The sequence below is a fragment of the Esox lucius genome, chromosome 7, assembly GCF_011004845.1.
Source record: "Esox lucius isolate fEsoLuc1 chromosome 7, fEsoLuc1.pri, whole genome shotgun sequence".
NCBI lineage: Eukaryota > Metazoa > Chordata > Actinopteri > Esociformes > Esocidae > Esox > Esox lucius.
The window spans coordinates 35,203,986-35,231,357 of record NC_047575.1 but is presented as its reverse complement, the minus strand read 5'-3'; the positions used below and the strand labels follow the sequence as shown (position 1 = coordinate 35,231,357).

The window sequence follows — 27,372 nt, the reverse complement described above, 5'->3', positions numbered from 1 at the left end:
TGAAGTTTTTGCCAAGAATACCAGTCTGTTCACCATTACAGGCTTGAGACATGGCTGTTGTCAAATGACAATGTTGCCACATTGAAAAGGATAGATACTTGGGGGCAAGTTTGGCGAGATGTGGAAAGCTTACTCTGTGCTTCCAGGACATCCATATCTTGCCAGGTTAGAATTAGATGCCGTGTCTTCCTGTCCTCAGACAGGACCTGAGTTATAGCCTTCTGCTGCTCTAGTATCCTGCTGATTATCTTCTGTCTGGAACCCCATCTTGTTTGGCATTCTGATGAGGGAATGTGAAGGTAGATTGAGTTCCTTCTGGACTCTTTCAAGAGCACTTCTGGCCTTCCGTCTGTGAGAGAAGTGACCCACCAGCTTCTTGCAGACGCCTGCAGCATGGTCAATGCGTCCATCCTTTTCACTGCAGGGAAAAAACAAAGACAAAATAAAGTATAATACACATTTAATACAATACATTTTGCAAATGATTACACAATTATTAATTTACAGATAACATTTTGTTTCAGCATGCTTTCTTTGTTTTAAATACCTATAATAAAACACATTCATTCTCCTATAACTTATTTCTCATGAGTTTACCACTAACTATTTTACTTTTTGATAACCCAAAATATAGGGGCATTTAATTCCATTGTTTTTTTATTGTAAACAAATGCAACATTTAAACTTAAAGATAGCAGAGATATATAGATATGAAACAGTGACTTTTCAGGTGGAAGTCATTAATACAGTGTACGGTCAGACTTATGTTGGGCTCCGTTGTCCGGCTGGACCACAAGTCTGTTGTTGCTGTATAATATTCCACTTGTGACAGTTCCGTTTCAACTTGTGCCTTGCGTTTCTCGTACAACTCTGGGATGGCATCTTGAGAAAAATAGTTGCGTGATGGCATTACATACCACTTGTCAAGCAAACGGATCAGGTTTTAAAACCCTCTTTGTTAAGTGTTAATTGGTACCATACTTTGGCGACGTGAAATGTTATTAAATCTGTGATTTCTCTCTGCCGTTTGGAACCTTACTCGTATGGTGTAATACTGACAAATGCATCCAAAATAGATTTTTGCTTTGGATGGCATTGAGATACTTTGCACTTGTCATACCGAGATTTGTGGTGCCGCCTTAAATGATCAAACAAATTGCTCGTGTTGCCTCGTCTTGTGGCAACAATTGCAAGGCACTCTAGACAATGTACCTGTTTTTGGTCAGCATCATCCTGTCTTTAGCCAAAATATTTCCATATAATTTATGATGCATTTCTTTTTGCAACCAAATTCTAAATTTCTGTCTTTTTTGCCTGTTCCTTGCTCATTTTGTTATTATTATTATTATTATTATTAGTAATAATAATAATAATAATAATAATAATAATAATAATAATAATAATAATAATAATAATAATAATAATAATAATAATAATAATAATAATAATAATAATAATAATAATAATAAAAACTGTGTATCCAATAACTCATACATCTGAGTAAATTACGTTATATCAGACAGATATAATGCTGGTTTTCCATTTGAGAAAAATATATATTGTAGTCTGATAATGTAAGTTTAACCTACTAAATCACACGTTCTGCGATGTGACTATTGCGGATGTGTACATCACAATGTCGATGCTGAAACGATATATCGTGCAGCCCTAATACAAGTACAGTACAACAAAATGCAGTTCGCATCAGACCAGAAGCGCAAATAGAAGAGGGCAGGAAATGTACAAGTATTAAGTATATTATAAGTGGGAAATGAATAGTTGTGTGATAAGGCAAATACAAATGGCAATTTTAACTGTGCAATCGAGGCAAAAAAGAGGTCTAAGGTAACATGCAACTGAAATGCAAGGATAGCAGCAATGAGGTTCCAGAGGTAGACATGTCCTCTGAGATGTGGACACCCAGGAATTTGAAGCTGGACACACACTCCACCTTTGTGCCATCGATGAGAACTGGGGTGTGACTGCAGCCTTTTGACTTCCTGTAATCCACAACAAGCTCCTTGGTGTTCTTTGCATTTAGAGCACCGTGCCGCTAGGCTCTTTAACTCCTACCTGTAGGCTTAACCTCCTCCCTGTGCCTTTGCTGTTATGTTCACTTCATGTGACACATGCACTTGTGATTGACCGTTATAGGGTAGGGTCTTGAAAGTAGTGCTCCTAGTTTCTCAATCTACTGCCCAACATATACACTCACCTAAAGGATTATTAGGAACACCTGTTCAATTTCTCATTAATGCAATTATCTAATCAACCAATCACATGCCAGTTGCTTCAATGCATTTAGGGGTGTGGTCCTGGTCAAGACAATCTCCTGAACTCCAAACTGAATGTCCCAATGGGAAAGAAAGGTGATTTAAGCAATTTTGAGTGTGGCATGGTTGTTGGTGCCAGATGGCCCGGTCTGAGTATTTCACAATCTGCTCAGTTACTGGGATTTTCACGCACAACCATTTCTAGGGGTTTACAAAGAATGGTGTGAAAAGGGAAAAACATCCAGTATGCAGCAGTCCTGTGGGCGAAAATGCCTTGTTTATGCTAGAGGTCAGAGGAGAATGGGCCGACTGATTCAAGCTGATGGAAGAGCAACTTTGACTGAAATAACCACTCGTTACAACCAAGGTATGCAGCAAAGCATTTGTGAAGCCACAACACGCACAACCTTGAGGTGGATGGGCTACAACAGTATAAGACCCCACCGGGTACCACTCATCTCCACTACAAATAGGAAAAAGAGGCTACAATTTGCACGAGCTCACCAAAATTGGACAGTTGAAGACTGGAAGAATGTTGCCTGGTCTGATGAGTCTCGATTTCTGTTGAGACATTCAGATGGTAGAGTCAGAATTTGGCGTAAACAGAATGAGAACATGGATCCATCATGCCTTGTGACCACTGTGCAGGCTGGTGGTGTAATGGTGTGGGGGACGTTTTCTTGGCACACCACGGCCAACCTGAGCATTGTTTCTGACCATGTCCATCCCTTTATGACCAACATGTACCCATCCTCTGATGGCTACTTCCAGCAGGATAATGCACCATGTCACAAAGCTCAAATCATTTCAAATTGGTTTCTTGAACATGACAATGAGTTCACTGTACTGAAATGGCCCCCACAGTCACCAGATCTCAACCCAATAGAGCATCTTTGGGATGTGGTGGAACGGGAGCTTCGTGCCCTGGATGTGCATCCCACAAATCTCCATCAACTGCAAGATGCTATCCTATAAATATGGGCCAACATTTCTAAAGAATGCTTTCAGCACCTTGTTGAATCAATGCCACGTAGAATTAAGGCAGTTCTGAAGGTGAAAGGGGGTCAAACACAGTATTAGTATGGTGTTCCTAATAATCCTTTAGGTGAGTGTATATTTGGTGTTATAAATTCCTTCATTGATTACAACCACACTTATGTGATTATAACACAGTTAAAAAAAAAAGCATGTAATTCCTTGTAGTGTTGTAAAAACACATTACAAGTTTGCATCTGACTGCCAGACAGTCTTTTCAGTAGGTCTGTTTTGTCTCTTCTCTGCCTCAATGTAGTTGTCAACACCAATATAAATCAATAGTTAACTGTAAAATAGCAATGTGGTACAGGGCAGCCTGGCTTTGGACTTCAGCTCATTCGGATTCAAATGTTCAGGCCTGAGTCTCTCTTGCCAGCATTTCCATTTTCTAGTATGTTGAATCATCAGAAGGTAACCGAATGATGACATGTGATTTGATGGAGTTGTGTTGTTGCCACATCCAGACGGTGCTGATGCGGTCCAGGGAGCAGGTGGCGGACGAGCTGAACAGACTGCAGAAGGACAATGACAGTCTAACTGGCAAACACAGACTCCACCTCTCTGTTCAGCAGCAGGAGGACTTTAACCTACCCACCACGGTGCAAGTACGAGACAGTCGTTCACGGCCAGCATGTGATTTGCTCTCAGGTGTATCCTATTAATATGAAATAGATCCCTGTTTATTCATTTAATTTAGCATCTGCTAAGGGACATAAATGTCAAAGGTAGTATTAGAACGAATACCCATCACCGACCAGACCCATTGGTACTGACTTTGATGTTCTCTCAGGATGGAACGTCTGGGCTTTTGGAGGTGTTTGGGATTCTATAGTGTATTCTGACCGTTATTAGAGTCCCACAAAGTGGTAGCTAAACCCCATAATCCACTTAATTTGATTTGTCTTCTGGAGTACATTAAACGTGGAAAAAAATTTATCTTGCAAGAATCATAACAAGTATGAAAGGGATGGAAGCTAGTAGTTTTGATGTATATGAAAATGTCCACCTTACTTGGCTATACAAATTGTAGTCATCAGTTAAATGCTTTCCTTAGTCACGCTTTGGTTGTTCCTCTCTAGGAACTACAACCGTTGGTGTTGCAGTTGAGGGAGGACATAGTCGCGGCCCGCACTGCTGCGGACCATTTGGAGGAGAAGCTGAAGGCGGAGATACTGTTCCTGAAAGAGCAGCTCCAGGCAGAGCAGTGCCTAAAAGACAACCTGGAGGACACACTACAGCTGGAAATAGAGGGCTGTAAAGAGGAGATAGGTAAGGATTGCCTTCCCCATTCTTCAGGCTTGTCATGTGAGGACAGATCAGAGAAAGGCCATTATATGTTTATTAAAGGGGTAGACAAAATCTGTGGTAGCCGGAATCTGGTAGCAACTTCATCTGCAATGCAGCCTGGAGTCCTTTGGACGGGGACAGCTACAAGTCATTTGGGCCAGGCAGTCCCAAGGCACGGTCCAAGGGCCCACATCCTCCTAAGGTTGAACAGGACATCAGGAAATTTGAAGAAAGCATTCTTTAGATTCAAAGGATACCTGAGCAGATGTTTCAGACTGACCCTTGTCCCCTGTCACAATAATATAGCAGCGTAAAACCAGGGGCGGAAATGCAGGGGTCCAGACACACTAGCCTAACCCAAAGGTATAGGGCCAAACGGGCTGGTCGCAACTCCGCCCACTTTGCCAAGCATCAAACAAAGGGAAAACAACAAACCGCAACCACCCTGAATAGTGTATGAGTATAGCCCACGGAGTTCACTACCATTGCACGAGGACGGAAAAGGGGAACATGAGCAAGCATGTCAGGGTCCCAAAAATATATAAGCCATTATGTTGGTGGCCCTGCCCCATGGTAAACAATGTATGACAGCCAGCTGATTCTTTTGTCTAATATTGCGGGGTGTAGTCACCACTGATGACTGGGGTTAAGGGGTTTTTGGGGCTACAGATAGAAACTGTCTACCCCTCAAACTTTGGGCTGCTCGGGCCTTGATTCCAGTTTCAATAGGGAAAACCGGTTGACGGTCTGGTTTTTCCTTTTCAACAATAAGATAAACCTTCCTGATAATTGTGTCTGGAGTTGAGCGTCCAACATTGCTAGCTTTACCAGAAGGCAATAGCTCCCCATGTTTAAATGACAACTACAATAATTTAGCTGGTGTAGCTAGTTGTAGCAGGGTGTGTACATTTCTTTTAGGCTAATTGAGATGCAGGTGCAGAAGAGTAAATGCATCCAATGAGTTCTACCAAACTGTGACTAAATATAATCTCAAACTTGATTTTAATCAAGACATTAGAGTGGAGTAAAAGGATTAAACATGCTAAGCAGTTGTTTAACTTCACAGCCGCATTCTGAACCCTGCAACCCAACAAAGCTCCTCCATCGAAAAATTTTCTTTTGATCAATATTCACAAACCTGTTTTTCACGTTCTCTGAATACCCCCCCGTACCCATTTCCTTTGTACCCTCTCAAATGGTTTTTTTCCCTTTTCTTTTCTCTACGTTGACGACTGTTATTCAGACATCTTGGAAGGTACGGAACACACCGACGAACATGGACTGCGTCTTGTAATGTGTGCGCTAATGCTTCACATTATGGACTCATGGCACTAAAACACCCTCACTGCAGTAATCTCTTGAACATTTGTCAATGCCATTCTGATATGGGCTTGAGAGGATTATGGATGTGACATAGCACCTGTGATGGGCTGTCATAACCTTTCACTGCACTCATTTACGTCAGCATGGTTATGACGAAATAACTCTAACTCTGTAATGCAACCGTTAATGTTGAGTAACATCGTAGCTTTTGTTTTTGTCTATTGCTTCCAGAAATGTTAATCAAATGCGTTGTTAGACATTGAGGAAAAATATTCAGGAACTTTTCCTTGATTGCTTTGTCTGTTAGGCTAATGGGGAGAGTGAGCGCATGAGCGTGCCCACCCACGGTTTACTTTTCTTTGCAGGTCTTCCCCGCTAAGATTAGCTACATAGCACTAATGCATTATTCATGAATTCACTCATTTTCCAGGACTCGCATTAGAATGCTTGAACGTATGTCCAGGGTTTATGTTCTGATTTACCATCATAATGACGCTGTAATAAATAGATTTTCTTTCTATCCCCAGCATCATTTTCCAGTCTGAAAACCGAGATGGAGCGAGTGAAAACCGAGAGAGAACAGGTAATTGCATTGTAGCAAGTCTGCATCACTGCTCAATGCAAAGTCAGATTGTTTTGAGTGGCTGCTTAAACAACATTATATTAAGATATAATGTTATAAAATACTGTTTTGATTTTCCGTTTTTGGCAGAAGGTTTTGGTTGGTAATGGGCAACGTTTATGATGTTGAACTTTTACCAGTAGAAGGCAAATATTTAGTGTGTTGTGTGCATGTGTCTGTATGGGTGAGTGAGGTAGTGTATTATGTGCCCAGTTGAGCAAAGTCTGTGTACATGGTCAGATGTTCAGCAATCTGAAGGCTGTTAGAATCCGACTCAGTCTCACAGTTAAACATTTCATTTTGGAGGTGTTTTGTACATGTTTTATTAATTGCTTACCTCATCTAATGTTTTACAGCTGTGCAGTGTATCTATACATCTCCTTTACATTCACCAGATCCACACTTATGTTCTGTATTATCTTCTATATATTTATCTTCTGACACTACTGTACAAATCACCACTCATCCTCTTCTGTTGATTTCAATTCTCTTTCTTGGCTTAGTGTTGTCTGTTAGTGAATCTTTTTCACTACATTGTTAGGAGGTCAATACACGAGCGTTTTGCCACAATGCCACTACATCAAATGAGTTGATCATAACCAACTAGTAATGCACAGCCCCATTCATTATGAACACATTGTGCTTTAAACATCAGACAGACTTTGAATCTAGAGTATTTGAGAAGGTAGTTGATCATAACCGTGTTTAATGTGCTAATTCCCCAGCTGGAGAGCAGCCTCGCCGAGAAGAGTAAGACGTTAGAGTCTGTCCAGTGTCTGAAGGACAGTCTGGAGGAGCAGCTCAGAGAGCTCACCACCACCAAGGTCAGAGGTCACTCCCACACAATGCTCATATATACATGGAAACAAACAAGTATTGTAAAACTGGCCACTACCGTAGTTATTTTTTCAGAAAACATTAGGAAAACACACATCCAGAGCACCCTACAATAGAGAGTGCCTCCATTTTCATAGGAATCACACTCAATGCCCTAACATTGACAGCACCATGCTGTCACTGGACGAGTTACACTGGAACGTTCTCACCTATTGGTGAAAAACATCAACATACTGTTGGAGTGCTTAGACTCTGTGTGCGCTGTCTGTGTGGGGGTGTGTGCGCTGTCTGTGTGTGGGGGTGTGTGCGCTGTCTGTGTGTGGGGGTGTGCGCTGTCTGTGTGTGGGGGTGTGTGCGCTGTCTGTGTGTGGGGGTGTGTGCGCTGTCTGTGTGTGGGGGTGTGTGCGCTGTCTGTGTGTGGGGGTGTGTGCGCTGTCTGTGTGTGGGGGTGTGTGCGCTGTCTGTGTGTGGGGGTGTGTGCGCTGTCTGTGTGTGGGGGTGTGTGCGCTGTCTGTGTGTGGGGGTGTGTGCGCTGTCTGTGTGTGGGGGTGTGTGCGCTGTCTGTGTGTGGGGGTGTGTGCGCTGTCTGTGTGGCAGCAGGGTGCCCTGGAGGCTCAAGCGTTGGATGAGAAGGACAAAGCCCAGCGGTTGCAGACTGAGCTGGACGTCAGTGAGCAGGTGCAGAGAGACTTTGTCAAGCTCTCCCAGACCCTCCAGGTACGGTCAGCACTGCTGCCACGGGGAGACCACACTCTCTGAGATGGGGTTAACTGAACTATAACTGACACTAAAGGCCATGTCTCATCACAACTCCTCAGCAAGTTTGTCAGACACGAAAATCAAGACTTCACAAGGAGCTGGCATGTGCAAAGATTTACCAATAATAGTTTGAGTGTGATGAGGGAAGGCAGTCCGACAATACTGCCTGCCCATGATGTTCAGAAATATAGTCCAGTCACTGTCAGCAACGCCTCTGTCTTTTGATTGGTGAGACTTGCCTTTAGAAATTGAGGAACAATATTTGATAGTCTTGGATTTGCCTCACCTGAAATCTGATATTTAAGTTACTGGTAAAAAATGAAAGGAACCCCAAAACAAAATGGGTTAATAGGAATTGGGAATAATAGAACTGCTTCAATGAGGCATGGTATAGATCAGGGCTGCCCAACCCTGTTCCTGGAGATCTACTGTCCTGTAGGTTTTTCTCTTCAACCCCATATGTGACTAACCTAGTTAAGCTTTTCATCCATCGAACTATAAGAATCAGTTGTGCTAAATTAGAGTTGGAGAGAACCTACAAGACAGTAGGTCTCCAGGAACATGTTTGGGCAGCCCTGGCATTGATTCTACAAGGATTTGGAACTCTGGAGGGAGGCAAGACTATTTTTCAAAGAGAAATTCCATAAAGAGAGCTTTTTACTGAGATTTTATGCTTGATCCTAAATGGATACTGGGTGGAAACACCTGCTTTGAATACACTGCACTTTGTAGCATATGTGTTTCTTTGATTTTGCAGTTACCTATATTTTCCTGTATATGTAGATCTAGTAAATTCTGTCAGTAACCCACCCCCCCCCCCACTCTCCACACAGGTCCAGTTGGAGCGAATCAGACAGGCTGACTCTCTAGACCGAATCCGAGCCATCCTCAACGACACTAACTTGACTGACATCAGCCAGCTCCCAGAGACATGATCCCCTTGGCTGAAACTGCACCCCATCTTCTGACCCCCCCCCCCCCCCCCTTTGTGCCCAATAACATTTTCACCCCACCAAGGCCACTCCCCCACCTGCCCATTGAGGGATACAAGGCTGGGGTATGGGTGTTTTTTAAATAAAGACAATCCAAGATGGAGGTTTAAGAGGGTCACAGAAGGAGTAAAGGCCATTCCTGTCTCGAAGGATTTGGAGGAAACTAAGGCACGTGATGGTGAACATTACTACTAAAAGGTTGTAAATAACTGCAACTGTTTTTCTGCGGAGTAAAGGTTCCTGCGTGTTTATCTGTCCTGTGGTTCTACTGTAGACGTTGGACTAGTCATATTAGCCCAGTTGGGAGAGTTTGTGGTCTTCTAATGCTCTTTCATTTAGAACGTCTCCTTCAAGTATTGGAAACATGGATCCATTGAATTTCTGCCATGTCACTAAGTGAAAAGTCCTTATCCCCTTGAGTTTTCTGCGCATCACCTATCTCACTTTCTGATTTTGGTTGTAGTTCAAATTTCCCCTAAATGAAGACAATGAAAATAATTGTGTGTGTGTGTGTGTTTGTGTGCACACAGTACGTGTATGTATTCAGTATATAGCCTTGATAGTAATTAATCATGAAGGTATGTATTACCTTTCCCTCATTCCATTCTTGGAATGCCAAAACAACCCTGTCTTTTTTCTTGTGGTCCATCAACCCATTTCACTGTGAAGTCTTACAGCTCCATTACTATGCTCTCTCAGCCAAGCTGGCACCTTTCTTAGGGCAGGCAGGCTGGAATGGAACGGTATTAAAACTCACAGGTGGTTTCCATGTGTTTGATCCCATTCCACTCACTCCAGACATTATTATGAGCTGTCCTCTCAGACCCAGGGGTGTAGAGGAGGGGTGGGGGGGCCATAATAATGTCCACGCCGTTGTTCAGACCCCAAGCCTGATTCCAGTGGTGGTCCTGGTTTGCACTGTCCAAACCCCTGAAACTAGTCTCCTTTGATAGTGGTGCTGACAAGAACTACATCAGAGGTTCGCATCTGCACTGTTTAACCAGTCCAGTTAAGGTGCAAGAGACTGAGTGTCGCCTTGGTAACATTGTGAACTGGTAGTGGCGTCCCTGGCTTGTCTTCCATTTGCCCTGAATACCGGATGCATCTTGTTGTTGCCAGCTCTACTGAGGGTTGTCAACTCTGACTTTGATTAGTGGGCTGTCCCAATAGTCTAAAATGGATTTCTTTGCCTGTTTTCCTTTTCTTTAGGACCTCTGATGGCTGAAAAGTGTTTAGGACAATTTAGATGTAGTGACTGGGATTACGAAGTTGTCATAATGGAATGGAAAATCCATAGAAGATACAAACTCACTGTTGACAATATTACTTTAACATTTTGTGTGAAAGGCCTACATGTTCAGGGTAAAACCTAGAAAAATCCTCTGCTTTCGCCCTTTTGCTGTGAAAATGCTCATGCCTTTCAGCCTTTGATATTTATTTTAGATATTTATTTTGTATTTCATATTTTTATTTCCACCACCAATACTCTTGCAAAGTCATTTGTAGAGACGCGGATATGATCTAATCAGTCTTTCTGGACTGGTGGCTTAAATGCAGATGTCATGTCTGAGCGGAAATAATGAAATGTAACATTTCTTTTAAATTTTATTTTTAACTTTTCTGTTGGTTTCATGTTCCTTTTCTTGGACGGAACTGTCAAATCATCATGACTGGTCAAAACACACTAAATGGGCACTAGGAGATGGAATGATTGGATCAGAAAACAAATGGCAACCAGGGCTGTAGGTATTACCAAGAGAAAGAACAGTACAGAAGTCCAGTCCATGGTATCAGAAACTGTAACATTTGTTGTTATGGGTTGTCACTCAAGGAATTGCATCAGGCCATTGAAACGTGAAAGCTTGGCTTTGGGAAACTACATTTTAATTATATACCTAAAACAGTCTTTTCCAAACATGTTATGTACCGTGAAGTATTTACATTAAAACATTTTGAGCCTCTCTAAAGTGGATTTGTTACCTGTTCCTTGAAGCTACTGGGTCTTGCAAGTTGAACTGAAAAGACCAGGTGTGTTGAATTTAGCGATGAATTAACTCCGTCGGTCAGTTCACTGGGTTGTCCAGTCGGTTGGTTAAATCAAACCAGACCCCGTGGATCACCAGGTTAAGGTTTGCCTACCCCTGCTTTAGAGAATTAACAAACTTCTCTTGACATTGGTTTTTAATCGTGGTTAAAAAAACAGTTGTGTGGATTTCATTGTGTGTGTGTGTGGGTATTACTTAGGGGGGGCTCTATGAAAAATGTTAAAACATGACATGCTTCAGCTGTTGTAAAACAATAATATACACTTTTCCTTAACACTTTGCTGCTTAATTTTGGTTGAACATTGTAATACGAAAATGTGATTTTATGGATACATTGAGAACTGATTCTTGACCTGCATGTACTACATCTTTAAATGTCTTGAGTTTATACGTGTCATATAATCTTGCTATGTTTTTGTCTCTCACAGTTTGGGGATATGAGTAAGGAAGCCAGATTAACTTGCACTGAAAGATAAATGAATGTTGATGGGTTGTATTACTGTCAGTATAAAATTATTCTATGTATAATATTTGGAATTCACTTTAGGGTATGAACATCTGTCATCTGACAGACTAATACTGTGACTCGCATAATGTAGTTGTCTTGAACAATGAATCATTACATCTTAAATTGGGTTTGGGTGTTCAAACCTTCCCCATTTAATAATTTCGGGAAACATCTGACCAGGTTCCTCAGGGTTACCCAGAAAAAGGTTTAAATAGACTTTAATAGACATTTCTGCTGAAATCTTCACTCAGCCATTATGAGAGTAATACACTTTACTGCAACAAGCTCACAGTTCCCCTTTTATTTGTAAAACAGTGAATGGCAGTAAATCTTATGTAATTCATAAGTCTGCATTAAGGGGAAGTTCACTCCTTTTTACATATGGCTATATTTTCTCTGTGCTTTATGGTTAATATAATTACCCAAAACTGGTATATTTTGGTAGAGAAATTGACTTAAATTCTGACTCGTCATTTACCATCAACCGCAACACACTAAGAAAATATCTAAACAGCTTCAAAAATACTTAAATCGATTATGGATAATCTCTGCTCACTCTACCATGAGACCTTGTACACTTTTTTTTTTTTGCTGTAAACAGAAAACAACTTGTATACTGATACATTCAGAACCAGATTTTATTTAACAGTTGGTTTAGAGGTTGTATTTCTATGACATGCTTAGACACTTTTGCATAATGCTGTATGGTCAATGGTAAATGAGTCAGCAAAGAAAACAAAAGTATGCAAATAAAGCCATATGTAAAATAAATTAAAAAGGCTCTGTGGTTCTATTTGAACAAAATAACTTGCCCATAATAACCATTGGCTTACTTCTGCTGTGTTTAGTTGCCCTCACATTTATTTGGGCTGTAAAACCAGATTATTTGAGCTCTTCCAAGGAATTGGAATTCCACCAAAAATAATGCATTCGCTTTCTTTGGGTAGTATTTAAGATTTCATTGTCTTGTAATTTTTCCTGGACAAGTCATTCCAACAATAGTGGGAGGATCTTTGCAAAAAAAGTTCTATGTTTGCATGCTTTGACGCTTTTGCTGGGGCCCCTTGCACATTTATACAGTACAGTGTACATAATTCTGTATATAATAAACCAAATTGTACTTTATGGAATGTTTGTGATTGTCTCAAACACTTTGCTGCTTTGGAGGGCAATTCTGTAAATGGCTCTGTGGAACCCATAGAACTGTGGCTGGACAGCAGCCAATGATTTATGGGATTCCAGATGTAGAAATGGCAAAATAAAGTAGGAAATGCATTCTGTTCAGAAAGCTTTTCCAAAGTATATGTTATATAGTAACAATTAGTACTTGAATGCATTTTAAACACCAATGACCTGAACTGCTATCACACATGCAACTGCATTTCCCACCTACCCCTTCTTACAGGGTGACAACATTGTTAGTTACACTGACAGGAAGGAACCAGTCACATGATATGAGAAGGATCCATTTAATGGTGTAGCTGAAAAATAGACTCAGTATATCACCCCCCAAGTTAGTAAATGAGGCTAACTTCACATGCAGTTGTTTTTCCCGATTGCTTACAAGCATCGAACAATACAGAAGTTACAGTAACAAAACTCTTACAGTCAGCAAAAGTGTAGTCAGCAAGTCAGGAAGTGTATGCCAACCAAACTGTGAATAATTTCATTGCTTTCACACAAAATGCATTCAATGAACACATTCCCCAAACTCAACAACCTACAAAACAATATTCACAGCACGTTTTCTCAAATGCTTACACACTGTTCTCAAAACGGTTAAAAACACATTCAAAACAGAATGACGGCAACTGGTGTGCATTTCTGGAGTAACCAGACTGAAATTTAAAGCAAATGTTTGATATTTGTTAGAAAATGTTAATTAGGTTAGAATATTTTGTCAATCCAAACAGTTCATTGCAGTTTCAACTGAAAACCAACCCAAGTGTTGTACACTGTGCCCTTTGAGAAACGGTGAATGTGTGAAAGAACTCCGGTATCAATATATCCAGGTAAGATGTCTGTTCAATAAGCAAATGGTATTTACACAATGTAAAGTACTGTAAAACTATGGATGTACTGTTTTGTTTTTAGAGAGTAAAGGAGATGGAAGCCAGTCAAACTGCACAAATTAATCTTAGTGGATGAAGCTGGATTCAACCTGGCAAAAACACATCACAGGGGAAGAAATGTGGATGTCGCAGGCCAGAGAGGAGCTAACATCACAATGTGTGCAGCACTGTCCAATGATGGTTTGCTGTTACACAAACCATTAATTGGCCCCTACAATATAGATAGGCTAGTGATTATACTATACTTGTTGAGGTTTGTTTTTGTTGCAGCCCTGGAATTTGGGTACATTTGTTTGAACTTATTTTTCAAAGTAAAATTTACTAAATGCAAAGATGTAGAAGAAAAAAGTTTTCCTTCAAATTGCTGCATTTGTGATTCATTCTTGTTCCATATATTTTAGTAAAGTAATTAAAGTGAGTGCTTTCTTATTCTATGACCAAATACTGATTAATGTGAAAAATAATATTAACCTACAAGATAAAACGTCCTCATTCATGTAAAGATCCCTTTTGTTAGTGTTGTTTAGGTCTGTGTTATGAGTGACACTGTATGAAGTGTTTTGGTGATTTTAGTGAGTTTTGGGGGTGAGATTGATGGTTTTACATATTGGTAATGCACATTGTGTGAAGAGTTTTGTTATTGTGGTTTCAGTATTGACCGATGCTTGTAAGCAAACTGTAATAGCCACATACTGGAAATATAGGTAGTCTTAAGTCACAGCAGTACTGTATATGCATTGCTTTTATTCTCCAAATAGAAAAAATGTACAAAACCTTTGTTAGACTCCCATACGTAAAATTTTCCCATTTTAACTACTAGGTGCCGAAATGTGACATTTGATGACTGACACACTGACTGACCTTATTAATCACAGAGTGGACATTCCTTGAGACGGACTAATATAGCAAGCGTTTACGCAGTTTATTTACAATAGTTCTTAGTTATTGTTTGTTCTGCAAAGCAGTGATCTCAGAAACTGAAATGGTTCTTGATGTCCTTGATCTGTTTCATCATGTCTCCTATCTGCTCTCCCCTGTAAGAAAAGTCAAGCGATAACTTAATGAAAAGAACACTGCCACATAGACAAGACTCAGGATGAACATTAAAAGGCAAAAACGACAGTCCATTCTGGGGTGTCTTTAAATCAAACAGGGGTTGAGGGAAAAGCTGCTTATACTCACTGTTCCTTTATCACTCCCTGGACACACTTCCTTTGATGGGCGTTGAGGGTCACAGTAGCCTTGGCTGGAGACACCCCTTTATTCATCTGTTTCTTCTGGTACTCCTTCTTCATATTCACCTGGACAATAGGAGACCCCAGCGCAGTTCTTATTGTGAACCAGTAAGATTCTCCGTGAAGATCATGACGACTACAGACTTCAGGAGGGTGGCTCACCTGTTTGATGCCGTTGTCCAGGTGACGCAGCTGGTCATTGATGGTCTGCAGCTCTTTTTTCATGTCCTTCTCACTGTCAGACAGAATAGGCAGCTGACTGCGCAGACTTCCCAGAACCTGCTTCACCCTGGAATAATACAGAAGTCAGTCTGAGGAATTGTTCACAAATCTGATATCAGCTGCTGTTGTTGAGGTGGTCACTTAATGTGTCTTGGTTATATGTTTCAAAGACGGGTTTTAATATATAAACAAACTTTTGGAACAAACGGAGAGACTAGAAACTGGAAGCTCTGGAAATAGTGCAAATTTGAAAGAGGTGCATTAGTGACGGCTAACAAACCTGTTCATGGTGATCTCATGGCGATATTTGGCATCCTCATACTTATCAGCTAGACGTTCTGCAGACTCTCGCAGGCCTTTTCTATTTCCAAAAGTATAAAACGATGTTGATTATCTTGGAGTGTACAGTATGAAATGCACAGTAAAGCTCAAATGAACCATCCGTACTTCTATCACTGTAATTCACATGGTTTCGTTTAATGACATCAACCCCAGGACAATGGGAACACCAAATCAACCAGATTAGTCACTTCATTGAATAATCACATTATATGCATACTAGAAGCTGAAACACCCACTATCCTGAGTCAAAGTGTTGGAAGACTACATTTGTTACAAGACTACTTGGAGTACATTTCTGCTAGTGCGAAAAGTCCCTGATGCACTCAACTCTTTTCCACACAAGCATTGAGCTACAGTGTCCACAGGTCCATGCTCACATGAAATACATTATGATTATTATGGGTGTAACTTGCCTTGGGCCTCACAATAACATCATGATACTTGGGTTATGATATAATAATATTGTGATGATTTATGTCTTGCAATATACTCAGTACTGCAATTCATTCTTCAGTCATTTGTAATTGATTTTTCTCAATGATAATCATACACACAGACAACCATAGTAAAAATACACTGCAACTCAAAACATGTAATCAACTGCTTTAATGTTCATTGTTAATTTCTGCACATGAACACTATGAACGGTGTTCACTGAACACATCGGAGGGGAGTTCTTGGGCAAGGAACCTGACAGCTTACCTGGGTGCGGTTTAACGCAATTACTGAAGAAACAATAGCAAACAAGAAAAAGCATGGATCAAATCTATTCAACACTACATAATGAAATGTATATGTTGTGTGATCTTTACTAAATAAAATGATATATTGATGCTCATGAACCGGTTGGATTGAATACTGACTGGCTGATAGCCATGGTATGCGACCGTACACCATGGGTATAACATCACTTTACTGGTCTAATTGTATCGGTCACCAGTTTATCAGAGCAATAAGGCAATTAACATATAGGATTCATATCGCCTGGTTTATAAGTAAGCAATAAGGCACTGGGGTTTGTGACAAATTGCCAATGTACCACGACTAAGTGTTGTGTCTAGGCACACAGCAGTGTCTTATACCACAATCCCTTTTCCCTTATTGCTTACTTTTAAAACAGGAGGTTTGAATCCTGAAAGCCATATACTTTTAACAATATAGCCTAAACATAAGCAAAGATATGTTTTGTATAGGAAATTGAAGCTTCCTGACAGGATTTACATGGTTGAGCTGAGCCAGGGTAAGCCAAAATGAAGCAGACGATTGTAAAAAGGCGATTCTAAATAAAACCCAACAAGCTGTTGGTGGGCACATACGGTAGCCATTTATAGTACTGAAGAGATATTCCTATAGCAAACTACAGAGCTGTTTAGTGTGGTCTTCACACCAATCCAGAGTTTGAAGAAATTTTTTTAAATAAATCACACTTCAAGCAATAATGGTGTTATAACCATTGAGAAAGTCTTCAGATAATACAATACTGTGCTGCCACCTAATCTGACTCATGCAATACATGTCCCTGTCTTTAACTTTAAACCTCCGCAATACTAAGAAATGCATTCGTCGTGAAGGCACTACATACATCCAATCCATTATTATGAAGCGCTTTCACTGTTACAGCACAATTCTGAGCTGCTGGTAGGCCTGGGTGTACATGCCGTAGCAATGGGCATCAAGCACTAGCTTTCCTATGAACGGGGATCTGTATTTTACCTCTCCTCTCTGCACAGGGCCAGGTCCTCCAGCTGCTTGTTCTTCTGTCCTGTCAGCAGTTTCACCCTGAACAAGAAACCAGTCAACAACATGCCAGGTCAAAAGGACCATGTGTCTGTGTGGCAATTAACACCACAGACATTTACCTCCTCTGCATCTCTTCACGGGCCATGTCCTGTTTTAGGATGTACTCCTCTCTGAACACCTGGGTGGCCCTGCTCAGCAGCTGGAGACACTCTGGAGGAGGGGACGATGTGTCTTTGTCCCCTGCCCTAAACACACGGCAAACCAGACCATGTCATTTTTAACAAATCGTCGTATACAAACCCCCCACTGCCAAAAGAGGATCCTATGTCAACGGGGCACAGCGTGATGCCGGGGGGGGGGGGGGGGGTCCACTGCAGTGAGGCGCTACCTCAGCATCAGGGGGTTGGTGGAGCTTCGGGCCAGGATGCTGCGGATGTGCTCAAAGGAGTCGTCATGTAATCCACGTAGAGGGGAGCTGGCTGAGCCCAGTCCTGGGTGGGAACACAGCAGAGGAGGAGACAGGGGCCGGATGGAACTCCTGGAACACACACACACACACACACACACACACACACACACACACACACACACACACACACACACACACACACACACACACACACACACACACACACACACACACACACACACACACACACACACACACACACACACACACACACACACACACACACACACACACACACACACACACACACACACACACACACACACACACACACACACACACACACACACACACACACACACACACACACACGTTTGTACAGATACCCTCATGGGGACCAGAAAATAGAAATTGCATGCTCCCTTGCCCTAATTTTAACCCTAAACCTAACCCTAAACCAACAACACCTGGACCTTAAAGAAACCCCAATTCTAACTATAGAATCTATTCTAAGTTTGACCCTAAACCCTGAGCCGGAAATTGACTTTTGCACCACAGGAACCGGCAAAAGGTCCCAGTGAGGCCATTTGGTCCCCATGAGTTCAGTAAGACCTAACCACACACGCACACACACACGCTTAAATATCACATTAGGACAGATAATGGCCCTCGTATAATCAGTTGAAAGATAACGGGCTGTTATTGCTTCGTAACGGACATAAACAAAAAGGGAACTCAGGCCATTCGCTTGAAACCATACTGAACCGTACAGGAGGGGCAGTAGTAGGCACTCATATGTGCTAGTAATGCAGATCATGGTGGCGCCCAAAGACAGGTCGGAAACAATCCAGAAGCCCTGTACTGGAGCTGACAAACTGCCCAAAGAGAAAATAGAAAGACATAAATACACAAGTACAACACCATTTACTGCCAAACAGTCCCAGATAGTATTTCTGACTCAAAGCAGAATCTCAGTCAATGTAATGTAAAACGAACACTTCCCCCAACATTACAAATCCACTTTCTTGACATTAAAGATGTTAAGAGGTCTCCCTTTACATTGTATAATGATTTACATCAATAGGTCATTGTTTTAGTGAAAGTATGATATATTTAGCCAAGACGTGATCATAATCCATCATGTCAGATTTCAAATCTTTTTAGCTAGTAACCTATTCCATGACCAAATCTTTACATTTTGAGGTTCCACATCATTGAGTGTTCCACTTAATTCTTTACCTTGCTGGAATTTGGGATATTATTTTTCACCTCAAAACCAGATTACATACAGCAGGGCAAAAAAGTATTTAGTCAGCCACCAATTGTGCAAGTTCTCTCACTTAAAAACATGAGAGAGGCCTGTAATTTTCATCATAGGTACAATTCAATTATGAGAGACAAAACGTGAAAAAATCCAGAAAATCACAGTGTAGGATTGTTTATGAATTTATTGGTAAATGATGGTGGAAAATAAGTATTAGAGCAATAACAAAAGTTAATCTCAATACTTTGTTATATACCCTTTGTTGGCAATGACGTAAGTCTTCACAAGGTATTCACACACTGTTGCTGGTATTTTGGCCCATTCCTCCATGCAGATCTCCTCTAGAGCAGTGATGTTTTGGGCAACACGCTGGGCAACACAGACTCAACTCCCTCCAAAGATTTTCTATGGGGTTGAGATCTGGTGATTGGCTAGGCCACTCCACTCCTTCGTTGCCCAGGCGGTGTGTTTGGGATCATTGTCATGCTGAAAGACCCAGCCACGTTTCATCTTCAATGCCCTTGCTGATGGAAGGAGGTTTTCACTTAAAATCTCACAATATATGGCCCCATTCATTCTTTCCTTTACACAGAGTCGTCCTGGTCCCTTTGAAGAAAAACAGCCCCAAAGCATGATGTTTCCACCCCCATGCTTCACAGTAGGTATTGTGTTCTTTGGATGCAACTCAGCATTCTTTCTCCTCCAAACACAACGAGTTGAGTTTTTACCAAAAAGTTCTATTTTGGTTTCATCTGACCATATGACATTCTCCCAATCCTCTTCTGGATCGTCCCCCCATGTGGTTCCGGGATTTTTGCTCACCTTTTCTTGTGATCATTTTGAGATCTTGCGTGGAGCCCCGGATCGAGGGAGATTATCAGTGGTCTTGTATGTCTTCCATTTTCTTATAATTGCTCCCACAGTTGATTTCACACCAAGCTTCTTACCTATTGCAGATTCAGTCTTCCCAGCCTGGTGCAGGTCTACAATTTTGTTTCTGGTGTCCTTTGACAGCTCTTTGGTCCTGGCCATAATGGAGTTTGGAGTGTGACTGTTTGAGGTTGTGGACAGGTGTCTTTTATACTGATAACAAGTTCAAACATGTGCCATTAATACAGGTAACGAGTGGAGGACAGAGGAGCCTCTTAAAGAAGTTGTTATAGGTCTGTGAGAGCCAGAAATCTTGCTTGTTTGTAGGTGACCAAATACTTATTTTACCGAGGAATTTACCAAAACATTAATTACAAATCCTACAATGTGATTTTCTGGATTTCTTTTTCTCGTTTTGTCTCTCATAGTTGAAGTGTACCTATGATGAAAATTACAGGTCTCTCCCAGTGGGAGAACTTGCACAATTGGTGGCTGACTAAATACTTTTTTGCCCCACTGTACATAGCTAAATACAAATAAAATATTTCCCAAGTAGGCAGAAAGCAGACAAATTTATTTTACACAGTGATCATTACCTGCCACTGATGGGCCTGGTACAGATGATGTGTTCTATGATACATTACCTGCTACTGAGGGGCCTGGTACAAAGGATGTGTTCTATTATACAGCGGTGCTCGGCCGCCAGTTCCTGGAGACTGTCCTTGTCCTCCTCATCTGTGAAAATAAGAACAGAACAACAAACCTGGCAAATAAATACATGAACAAGTCCTAACCTGACATATTCTGCAAACCAAGCAAGTCATTTACCAAACACTATCTGGTCACAAAATACTCACCCGACTGCAGGAATGCATGCAGTTTGTTGAACCAAGTGAGGCCTACACTGTGTACTCCTGCCTCGTGGGTACAGTGATATCTGTACTGGCACAGGGGGTCTACAATACAGAGACCAAAACACATGGAAAGTGATACAGATTATTGGGGTGTGGACTTTTGAGACCTCGAAGGAAGCATCAATGAATCCCATTTTGGCGTTCAACCACCAGCAGCAGCCAATAAGCATGATCAGCTCACCTCTGTGCAGTCTGATTGGGCAGGTGAAGTCAGAGTCCACTGGCTCCTCCTCCTCCACAGCAGGCAGTTTGAGGGTGAGTTCCAGCTCCACACACTCAAACACATAGAGAGAAGGCACCGCCTCCGAGCTACGCATCCACCTCTCCACCGCCTGGCAACGACAGAGACCAGAAGGCTTGGGAGGACAGCACAGCGAGATAAGGTGTAGATCGTAGCAGATCGACATGTAACACACCTGTGCTACCGGGGAACGCCAGCCATATCGGTACAGACTCAGACAGACAGACAAACAAACACACACGTTTGTACAGCTACCCTCATGGGGACCAGAAAAAAAAATTTGCATGCTCCTTTGCTTAACCCTAAACCTAACTCTAACCCTTACCCTCACCCCAATAAAGTAACAGTTATGCCTAAACTTTACGTAGATGTAATGCCGAACCTTAACCAACAGCGCATGCACCTTAAAGAAACCCCAAATCTAACTATAAAATAAATTTTAAGTTTGACCCTAAACCCGGAAATTGACTTTTGCCTCACAGGGACCGGCAAAAGGTCCCAATGAGTTTAGTAAGACCACACACACACACAGACACAGACACACACACACACACACGAGTGCTTACTCCAGTCTCCTCCTCTTCCTCTGCTTCCAGCACCACACAGTGGTACAGTGTGCCCGTTTCTGTGGCGATGACCAGGATGTTGGGCACACAGGGCAGACAGAGCACGGCACAGGCATCATAACCGTAGTTGTCCTCGGCCGCTGGGTACATGGGCAAGGGCCCAATGGGCTTACTGAAGCTCCCCGAACTAAAACACCAAAAAAAAAAAAAAAAAAACACAAGACGTCATTTTATTCAATTTTCCTGAAACAGTAGCGTCATTTCTTCATCCCCCTGAATTAGCTGAACCATGTTTCATTCCTGGTAAGAGATCACAAGCGTAACCCCAAACATCCCCCTTTGGCAGTTTGGGACTCTGGTGATTGTGCATCCAGGCACTGGCCCTCACCTGTGTGCAAGGCTAGTGTAGCTGAGATAGGTCTCTCCGTTTTCATAGAGAACGTAGAGGGGGTACACTAGCACGTCCTCCTTGGAGCGCCGGCTCGTGTGCTGCCGAGGGTCGCTGGACACCGGGCCGAAGTCAAATGCCACAGCGATCTCCCCCAGGGAGGCTGCATAGGAGCGCCTGAGATGGCGTGGTGTTAGGGACTGACGTCATTAGTGAGCCTTGTAACAGGGTGCATATCAAATGAACTCAAATTTGGGTAGACTGAAAAGATGACAGGGAATTACCCTCGTGTGTGTACACTGCTGTCCTCCTCTGACTGCGACACTGACAGGGCTTTAGATGGATTCTGAGGCTCGTTCAAACTGTAGAACCTACACAAACCAACTTAATGTTAATTAAGGAGAAAAAAAGTACAAAACTAGTATCATGAACAGACATCACTGGTAGTAGCTGGTGATACCCGCTATTGCGTTACTGTGACAAAAAAAAACCCCACAATGATGCACAAAAATCCCAACATGATTAGATCACTATATTTCCATAACCATGTTTTGAGATACTCACCTGATAGTGTTATCAGAGGTTAGCAGCACTAAGTGTGGCTCTTCCGTCTCACTAGGAAACCAGGCTGCCTGTCGAAGGGTCACTGAGGCAGAGCTGGTGAAGAAACGCTCAGCCACAGGAACAGTCCTGGTAGGACGAAACACAGAACACCCAGCAAAGCATCCTTATTTCATCTGGATTTGAGTCAACACAGAATTTGGAGTGTGTAAGAATGTTTATTTGACATAGGTAAAACTATGCAACTCAGTATAATGAGTATGGGTTAAAGATCCTTCCTTATAGCCAAGCAATAAGGAATAGTTAGTTCTAGTTGAGAGCATGCTTTTGTTACAAAACATTTTTTATGATCCAGGCGTTTCCTCCATTTTCAGGTAGAGAATACACTACAATTGCTACATTTACAGAGGGTGGACAAAATAATGGAAACGCATAACAACAATAATATCAAGGACCTAATAAGGAGTAGGACCACCCTTTGAATTCAGAACAGATCCAATCCTTCTTGGACTGCATACAACTCCTAAACTGTGTGTAGTGAAATACTGCACCGTCTTTCAAGAAAAGCGGCTACGAGTTATTTGAGGGATGAAGGAGATGGAAAACTATTTTGCAATCTGCTTTCCATAAAAGGTTTCCAAAAACCTATGGACCAAATATATTAAAGAAAATGTTTCAAAGGTAACCTGTCAGAGAGTTATTTATTATTGACGTTTCATACTCACTTGCAGTTAACTTTGCTCCGCCCACCTTCAAACTCCGACCTCTTCCCCCACCGCTGTGGTAATTCTAGAACGGTTGCTCCCCGTTGTCCAATGAGTGCGACATGGTACTGTGTTGGGCTCAGCAACACCTGGCATACTTCAAACCGTGGTGGATTGATGCACAGCAGAGTCTGAGAAAAGAAAGGAACCTCCACTGTTAATCCAACGTTCATAACTTTACAATTTTCGTTACTGAATATAGATGATAACATTGATCAGAAGCTGTAATTGGTCTGGCCCAGTGTCCATATTGCTAAGATGAAGATGCCTGCTTGGTTTTTTTCGAGCTGATATTAATACAGCTGGAATGGTGTTTAGAAAATTGAGCAACAAGAGCCAACGTTTTCAGACAGGCTTTGTTTTACCACCACCCCTCCAGCACTGGTCTGGGCCAAGCCCAAAGTGTCTTGTAATCCTAGAATCGGCCCTGGCTTACAACCATGGGCATACTGCTTAAACATGTGGAATTCCTTCACATATGTTGTTTTATTTTTGTTTCAATACAGATTTGTCTTACGGAATATTACCGGTCAATGTATAAACACAATGTACATAGAGTGCATTTCAGACCCTTCGCTTTCCACATTGTTACATTACATTATTCTAAAATGTATCATTTTATCTCTCTCATCAATCCAATCTACACACAATAACCCATAATGTAAACAGTTTTTTGGTTGCAAATTTATTTTTAAAAAACCTATGTTTTTTAAGTATACAGACTACTTTACTCAGTATTTTTGTTGAAGCTCCTTTGCTAGCAATTACAACCTCAATGCTTCTTGGGTATGACAATCCAAGCTTGGTTCACCAGTGCAGGGTTCTACACTGGCATTTTCTTTTACATGGAGCACATGTACTCCTAAGAAGAAAAATCTAGACTAACTACTTAAAAAAAATAAAAATAAAAGTAACAATCCACTTATTAGCTTTTAATTAGGCACATTCTCTCCTCTGCAACTTTTATATAGGTATTTATTGTACAACAGAAAGTACTGCATTACATTTTCTGTCAATATACCTAGGTATACAAATTACTCTAAAAGGGCCCTATGAAATACATTTGCCCAAATGTGTTTTCTATTTTAAACAAATAATAAATATATCCAGATGAGGTTCTCTCTCTGTTTACGTTTGAGGTGTAGCAGGTAAAACTCCTGTGTTGAGGTCAAATATACGGATTGCGCCCACAAGCAAGCCCGGTCGTTCCTATTAGGTGATGATCAAACAAGCTCACCAAACACAAAGCAGACATTGGATTATATTCAGCTTTTAAGCCAATAGTGGCTAAAGGGGGGTGAGGGATCATTTCAATGTGTTAATTAGATTGTAAAGAGCCTGCAGTGTCGGATGTGTCAGATTGGTTTGAGAATATACCGTGGAACAAGTAAACAGCATTTTCTTCAGAATTGTTTTGCAGGCTACATTTCACGACCTATTACTAGCTGGTATGGAGTCAATGAACTACCCAAAAAGAGAGCAGGAGAGAGCTTTGTTTCCACAGTGACTGATTAGTTTCAATTGTGCTGTGTAGTACAAAACAGTATCTTACCTGGTCTTGTGGGGTTAAAATCGGCCCGCGTATGGCCAATACTTCATTTTATCAAATTTGCGTATGGAACTGTGCAAGTAAAATTGACGCATGGTAGAGCCCAGCTGTATTTGGGAGGTTTCTCCCATTCTACTCTGCGGATCCTCACAAGCTGTTTGAGGTAGGATGGGGAACGTCGCTGCACACCCATTTCCTGGACTCATCTGAGATGTTGGATCGGGTTCAAGCACAGGCTCTGGCTGGGCAAGTCAAGTACATTCACAGACTTGTCCCAATGACACTTCTGTGTTGTCTTGACTGTGTGCTTATTGTTGTTGCTCTTTTGGTAACTAAACCTTTGGCCCAGTCTGAGGTTCTGAGCGCTCTAGAACAGGTTTTATTCAAGGATGTGTCTGTAATTTCTTCAATGCAACTTTCCCATGACAACGACTAGTCTCCCAGTTCCTGCCTCTGAAAAACGTCCCACAGCTCCCACCACGCTTTAGCGTAGGGATTGTATTAGCCTTGTGATAAGCGGTACCTGGTTTCCTCTAGAAATTAAACTTGGCATTCAGGCCAAAGAGTTCAATCTTGGTTTCATCAGACCAAGGAATATTGATTATTCACAGCGCTTGATTTGGGATCAAATTAGTGTAGGGACTGACAAATTGCACACAGGATAATGTTCATCAAAATGTATGTGTTAATAATGCTTTTTCCATTAAAGTAGCCTATCTCAGATGGCTCTTTTACCCAAAAAAGGAACCGGAACGTTCCGGCCCAAGTCAAGCACTGGCTACTCATGGTCATGGTCAAGCTAGCGGTCATGTGCATTTAACTGGGGAGTGGATTCTACTATAAAAGGTGGAGTGCTGCAGAGATGGTTGTCCTTCTGGATGGTCCTCACATTTCCACACAGAACCTCTGGGGCAGATATCGGGTTCTTGGTCACATTCCCAAGCAAGGCAGTTTTTTCCCCCCAATTTCTCAGTTTGGCAGGGCGGCCAGCAATTGGAAGTGTTGGTGGTTCCAAACTTCTAAGAGTAATAGAGGCAACTGTGTTCATGGGAAGCTTCAAGCTGCAAACATATTTTTTGGTACTCTTCCTCATATTTATGCCTCAACACATTCCTGTCTTAGAGCTCTACGGACAATTCCTTCAACCTGGTGTCTTGCTTTTTGCTCTAACATGCCCAGTCAACTGTGGGACCTTATATAGGCAGGTTTATATCTTCACAAATCTTGTCCAGTCATTGAATTTACCGCAGATGGACTCCAATCAAGTTGTAGAAACATCTCAAAAATGACCAATGGAAACAAGATGCCCCTGAACTGAATTTCAATTGTCATAGAAGAGTCTAAATAGTTATGTTTTTTTCATAAAATTGGTTGCTTGGTTACTGTGGAAAATGTATGTGAATACTTTCCAACTGCACCTGACAATGCCTTGCAAAGTCTGATAATTAAAGTTCAGATGATACAGGAACCCATCTACCTCAGGAACCTCACTGCTGCCATCTCAGCATCACAGTTGCACATGCTACCTTATTCAATTTGCCTCGACTGCACAAGTAAAATGGCATTTAGAATGTCCATATGTACCCGCACAACTATTATCCCACTTGTAACATACACTATACTTAATACTTTTCTGCCCTCCTCTGCTTGCCTTAATTGCACTTTTAGTATTGCCATTTGTACTCCATTTGCCTTCTATACATTCCACTTGTAATATACATATACTAAATGCTTGTAAATCTTCTGCCCTCTTCTATTTTCTGGTTAGATGCTAACTGCCTTTCGTTGTACTGTACTTTTACTGTTCAATGAAAAAGTTGAACCTAATCTAATGCCAATACCATATTTCGATATAACTGAAACTTCAGGACCACGGAGCGACAGGAATATATCCAATTACTGGCAGAGACCGAAAATAAATAATGCGGTCGAGGCTAATCGCTCTGTACAGTACTGTAATCGGTAATAAGTGAAGCTGGGTTAGAAAATTATACTTAAGAGTGCAAACAGACGAACTGCAGCACACTGACAAATTAGGCATTTTTATTCTTAAAAAACTTGTCATATTTAGCTTTATAAAATGGACAACAAACTTATAAAAACGTTGTCTCACCTGATATTTCACTGTCTCCAAGTTGTCCTCTGAATCGAGTTGTCTTAGATTGGTAGTGTAGAAAACACTGTCTGCATCATTCCACACGAATATGTCACCATTAAGACAAAATGTAAGATTCTTTGCAGTTCTCCTACAATTCAAATTAGGTTGCAAATCAAGTTTCTCTCGTAATTTGTTGAAAAGATCATGACTTGGTAGCTCGTTTCTCCATCGCTCCCCGGTAAACGCCGCCATTTTCCTGCCCTAAATGACGTTACAACCCAAACCGGAAGGTTGATGGGTAAATTGTGACTGCCTGAGCTCAGATGTTCTTTATGGTTCAATATGATTTGTAGATCAGTCAGTTTACTCAGTCCTTCCGATTTTTTTCTTCGTCTATGGGCTTTTACTGCGGAATACTGCTTCCAATGTGTTGTATTGCCGCCACTATGCTACCAA

General features: G+C 41.5%; 2 protein-coding genes across 6 annotated transcripts in view; one reads left to right on the top strand and one right to left on the bottom strand.

Moving 5' to 3' along the window:
* The window catches only part of rabep1 (rabaptin, RAB GTPase binding effector protein 1), a 34,048-nt gene extending 21,242 nt beyond the window's left edge, over positions 1 to 12,806 (top strand). For 2 of the 5 annotated variants that reach the window (XM_034293269.1, XM_010870875.5), the window contains exons 14-20: positions 3,773 to 3,913; positions 4,388 to 4,577; positions 5,839 to 5,850; positions 6,446 to 6,501; positions 7,266 to 7,364; positions 7,975 to 8,094; positions 8,970 to 12,806. In XM_034293269.1, the coding sequence (XP_034149160.1) occupies positions 3,773 to 3,913; positions 4,388 to 4,577; positions 5,839 to 5,850; positions 6,446 to 6,501; positions 7,266 to 7,364; positions 7,975 to 8,094; positions 8,970 to 9,071 (720 nt within the window). In that variant the 3' untranslated portion in view covers positions 9,072 to 12,806. The remainder of the gene's footprint in view (positions 1 to 3,772; positions 3,914 to 4,387; positions 4,578 to 5,838; positions 5,851 to 6,445; positions 6,502 to 7,265; positions 7,365 to 7,974; positions 8,095 to 8,969) is intronic. The other 3 variants (XM_013134608.4, XM_013134609.4, XM_013134610.3) reach the window with 3 other exon arrangements.
* A 1,671-nt stretch (positions 12,807 to 14,477) lies between these two features.
* nup88 (nucleoporin 88) lies at positions 14,478 to 27,192 on the bottom strand. The gene is made up of 17 exons (XM_029121321.2): positions 26,932 to 27,192; positions 23,231 to 23,400; positions 22,509 to 22,634; positions 22,229 to 22,315; positions 21,945 to 22,121; positions 21,557 to 21,743; positions 20,931 to 21,081; positions 20,693 to 20,791; positions 20,480 to 20,570; positions 18,472 to 18,576; positions 17,681 to 17,830; positions 17,412 to 17,537; positions 17,266 to 17,331; positions 15,491 to 15,571; positions 15,151 to 15,277; positions 14,936 to 15,054; positions 14,478 to 14,787 (listed from the first exon to the last, which is right to left on the bottom strand). The coding sequence occupies exons 1-17, from the start codon at positions 27,166 to 27,168 to the stop codon at positions 14,724 to 14,726; spliced, it is 2,163 nt and encodes a 720-aa protein (XP_028977154.2). The 5' UTR covers positions 27,169 to 27,192; the 3' UTR covers positions 14,478 to 14,723.
* Between the last annotated feature and the right edge of the window lie 180 nt (positions 27,193 to 27,372).

Bases quoted from the DNA above. Each gene is read 5' to 3' on its own strand.
- nup88 (XM_029121321.2), bottom strand. From the start codon at position 27,168: ATGGCGGCGTTTACCGGGGAGCGATGGAGAAACGAGCTACCAAGTCAT. The intron at 20,792-20,930 runs GTGAGCTGATCA...TCTGTATTGTAG, and splicing joins CCCAATCAGACTGCACAGAG to ACCCCCTGTGCCAGTACAGA. The intron at 15,278-15,490 runs GTTTGTTAGCCG...GTATTATTCCAG, and splicing joins CATGAGATCACCATGAACAG to GGTGAAGCAGGTTCTGGGAA.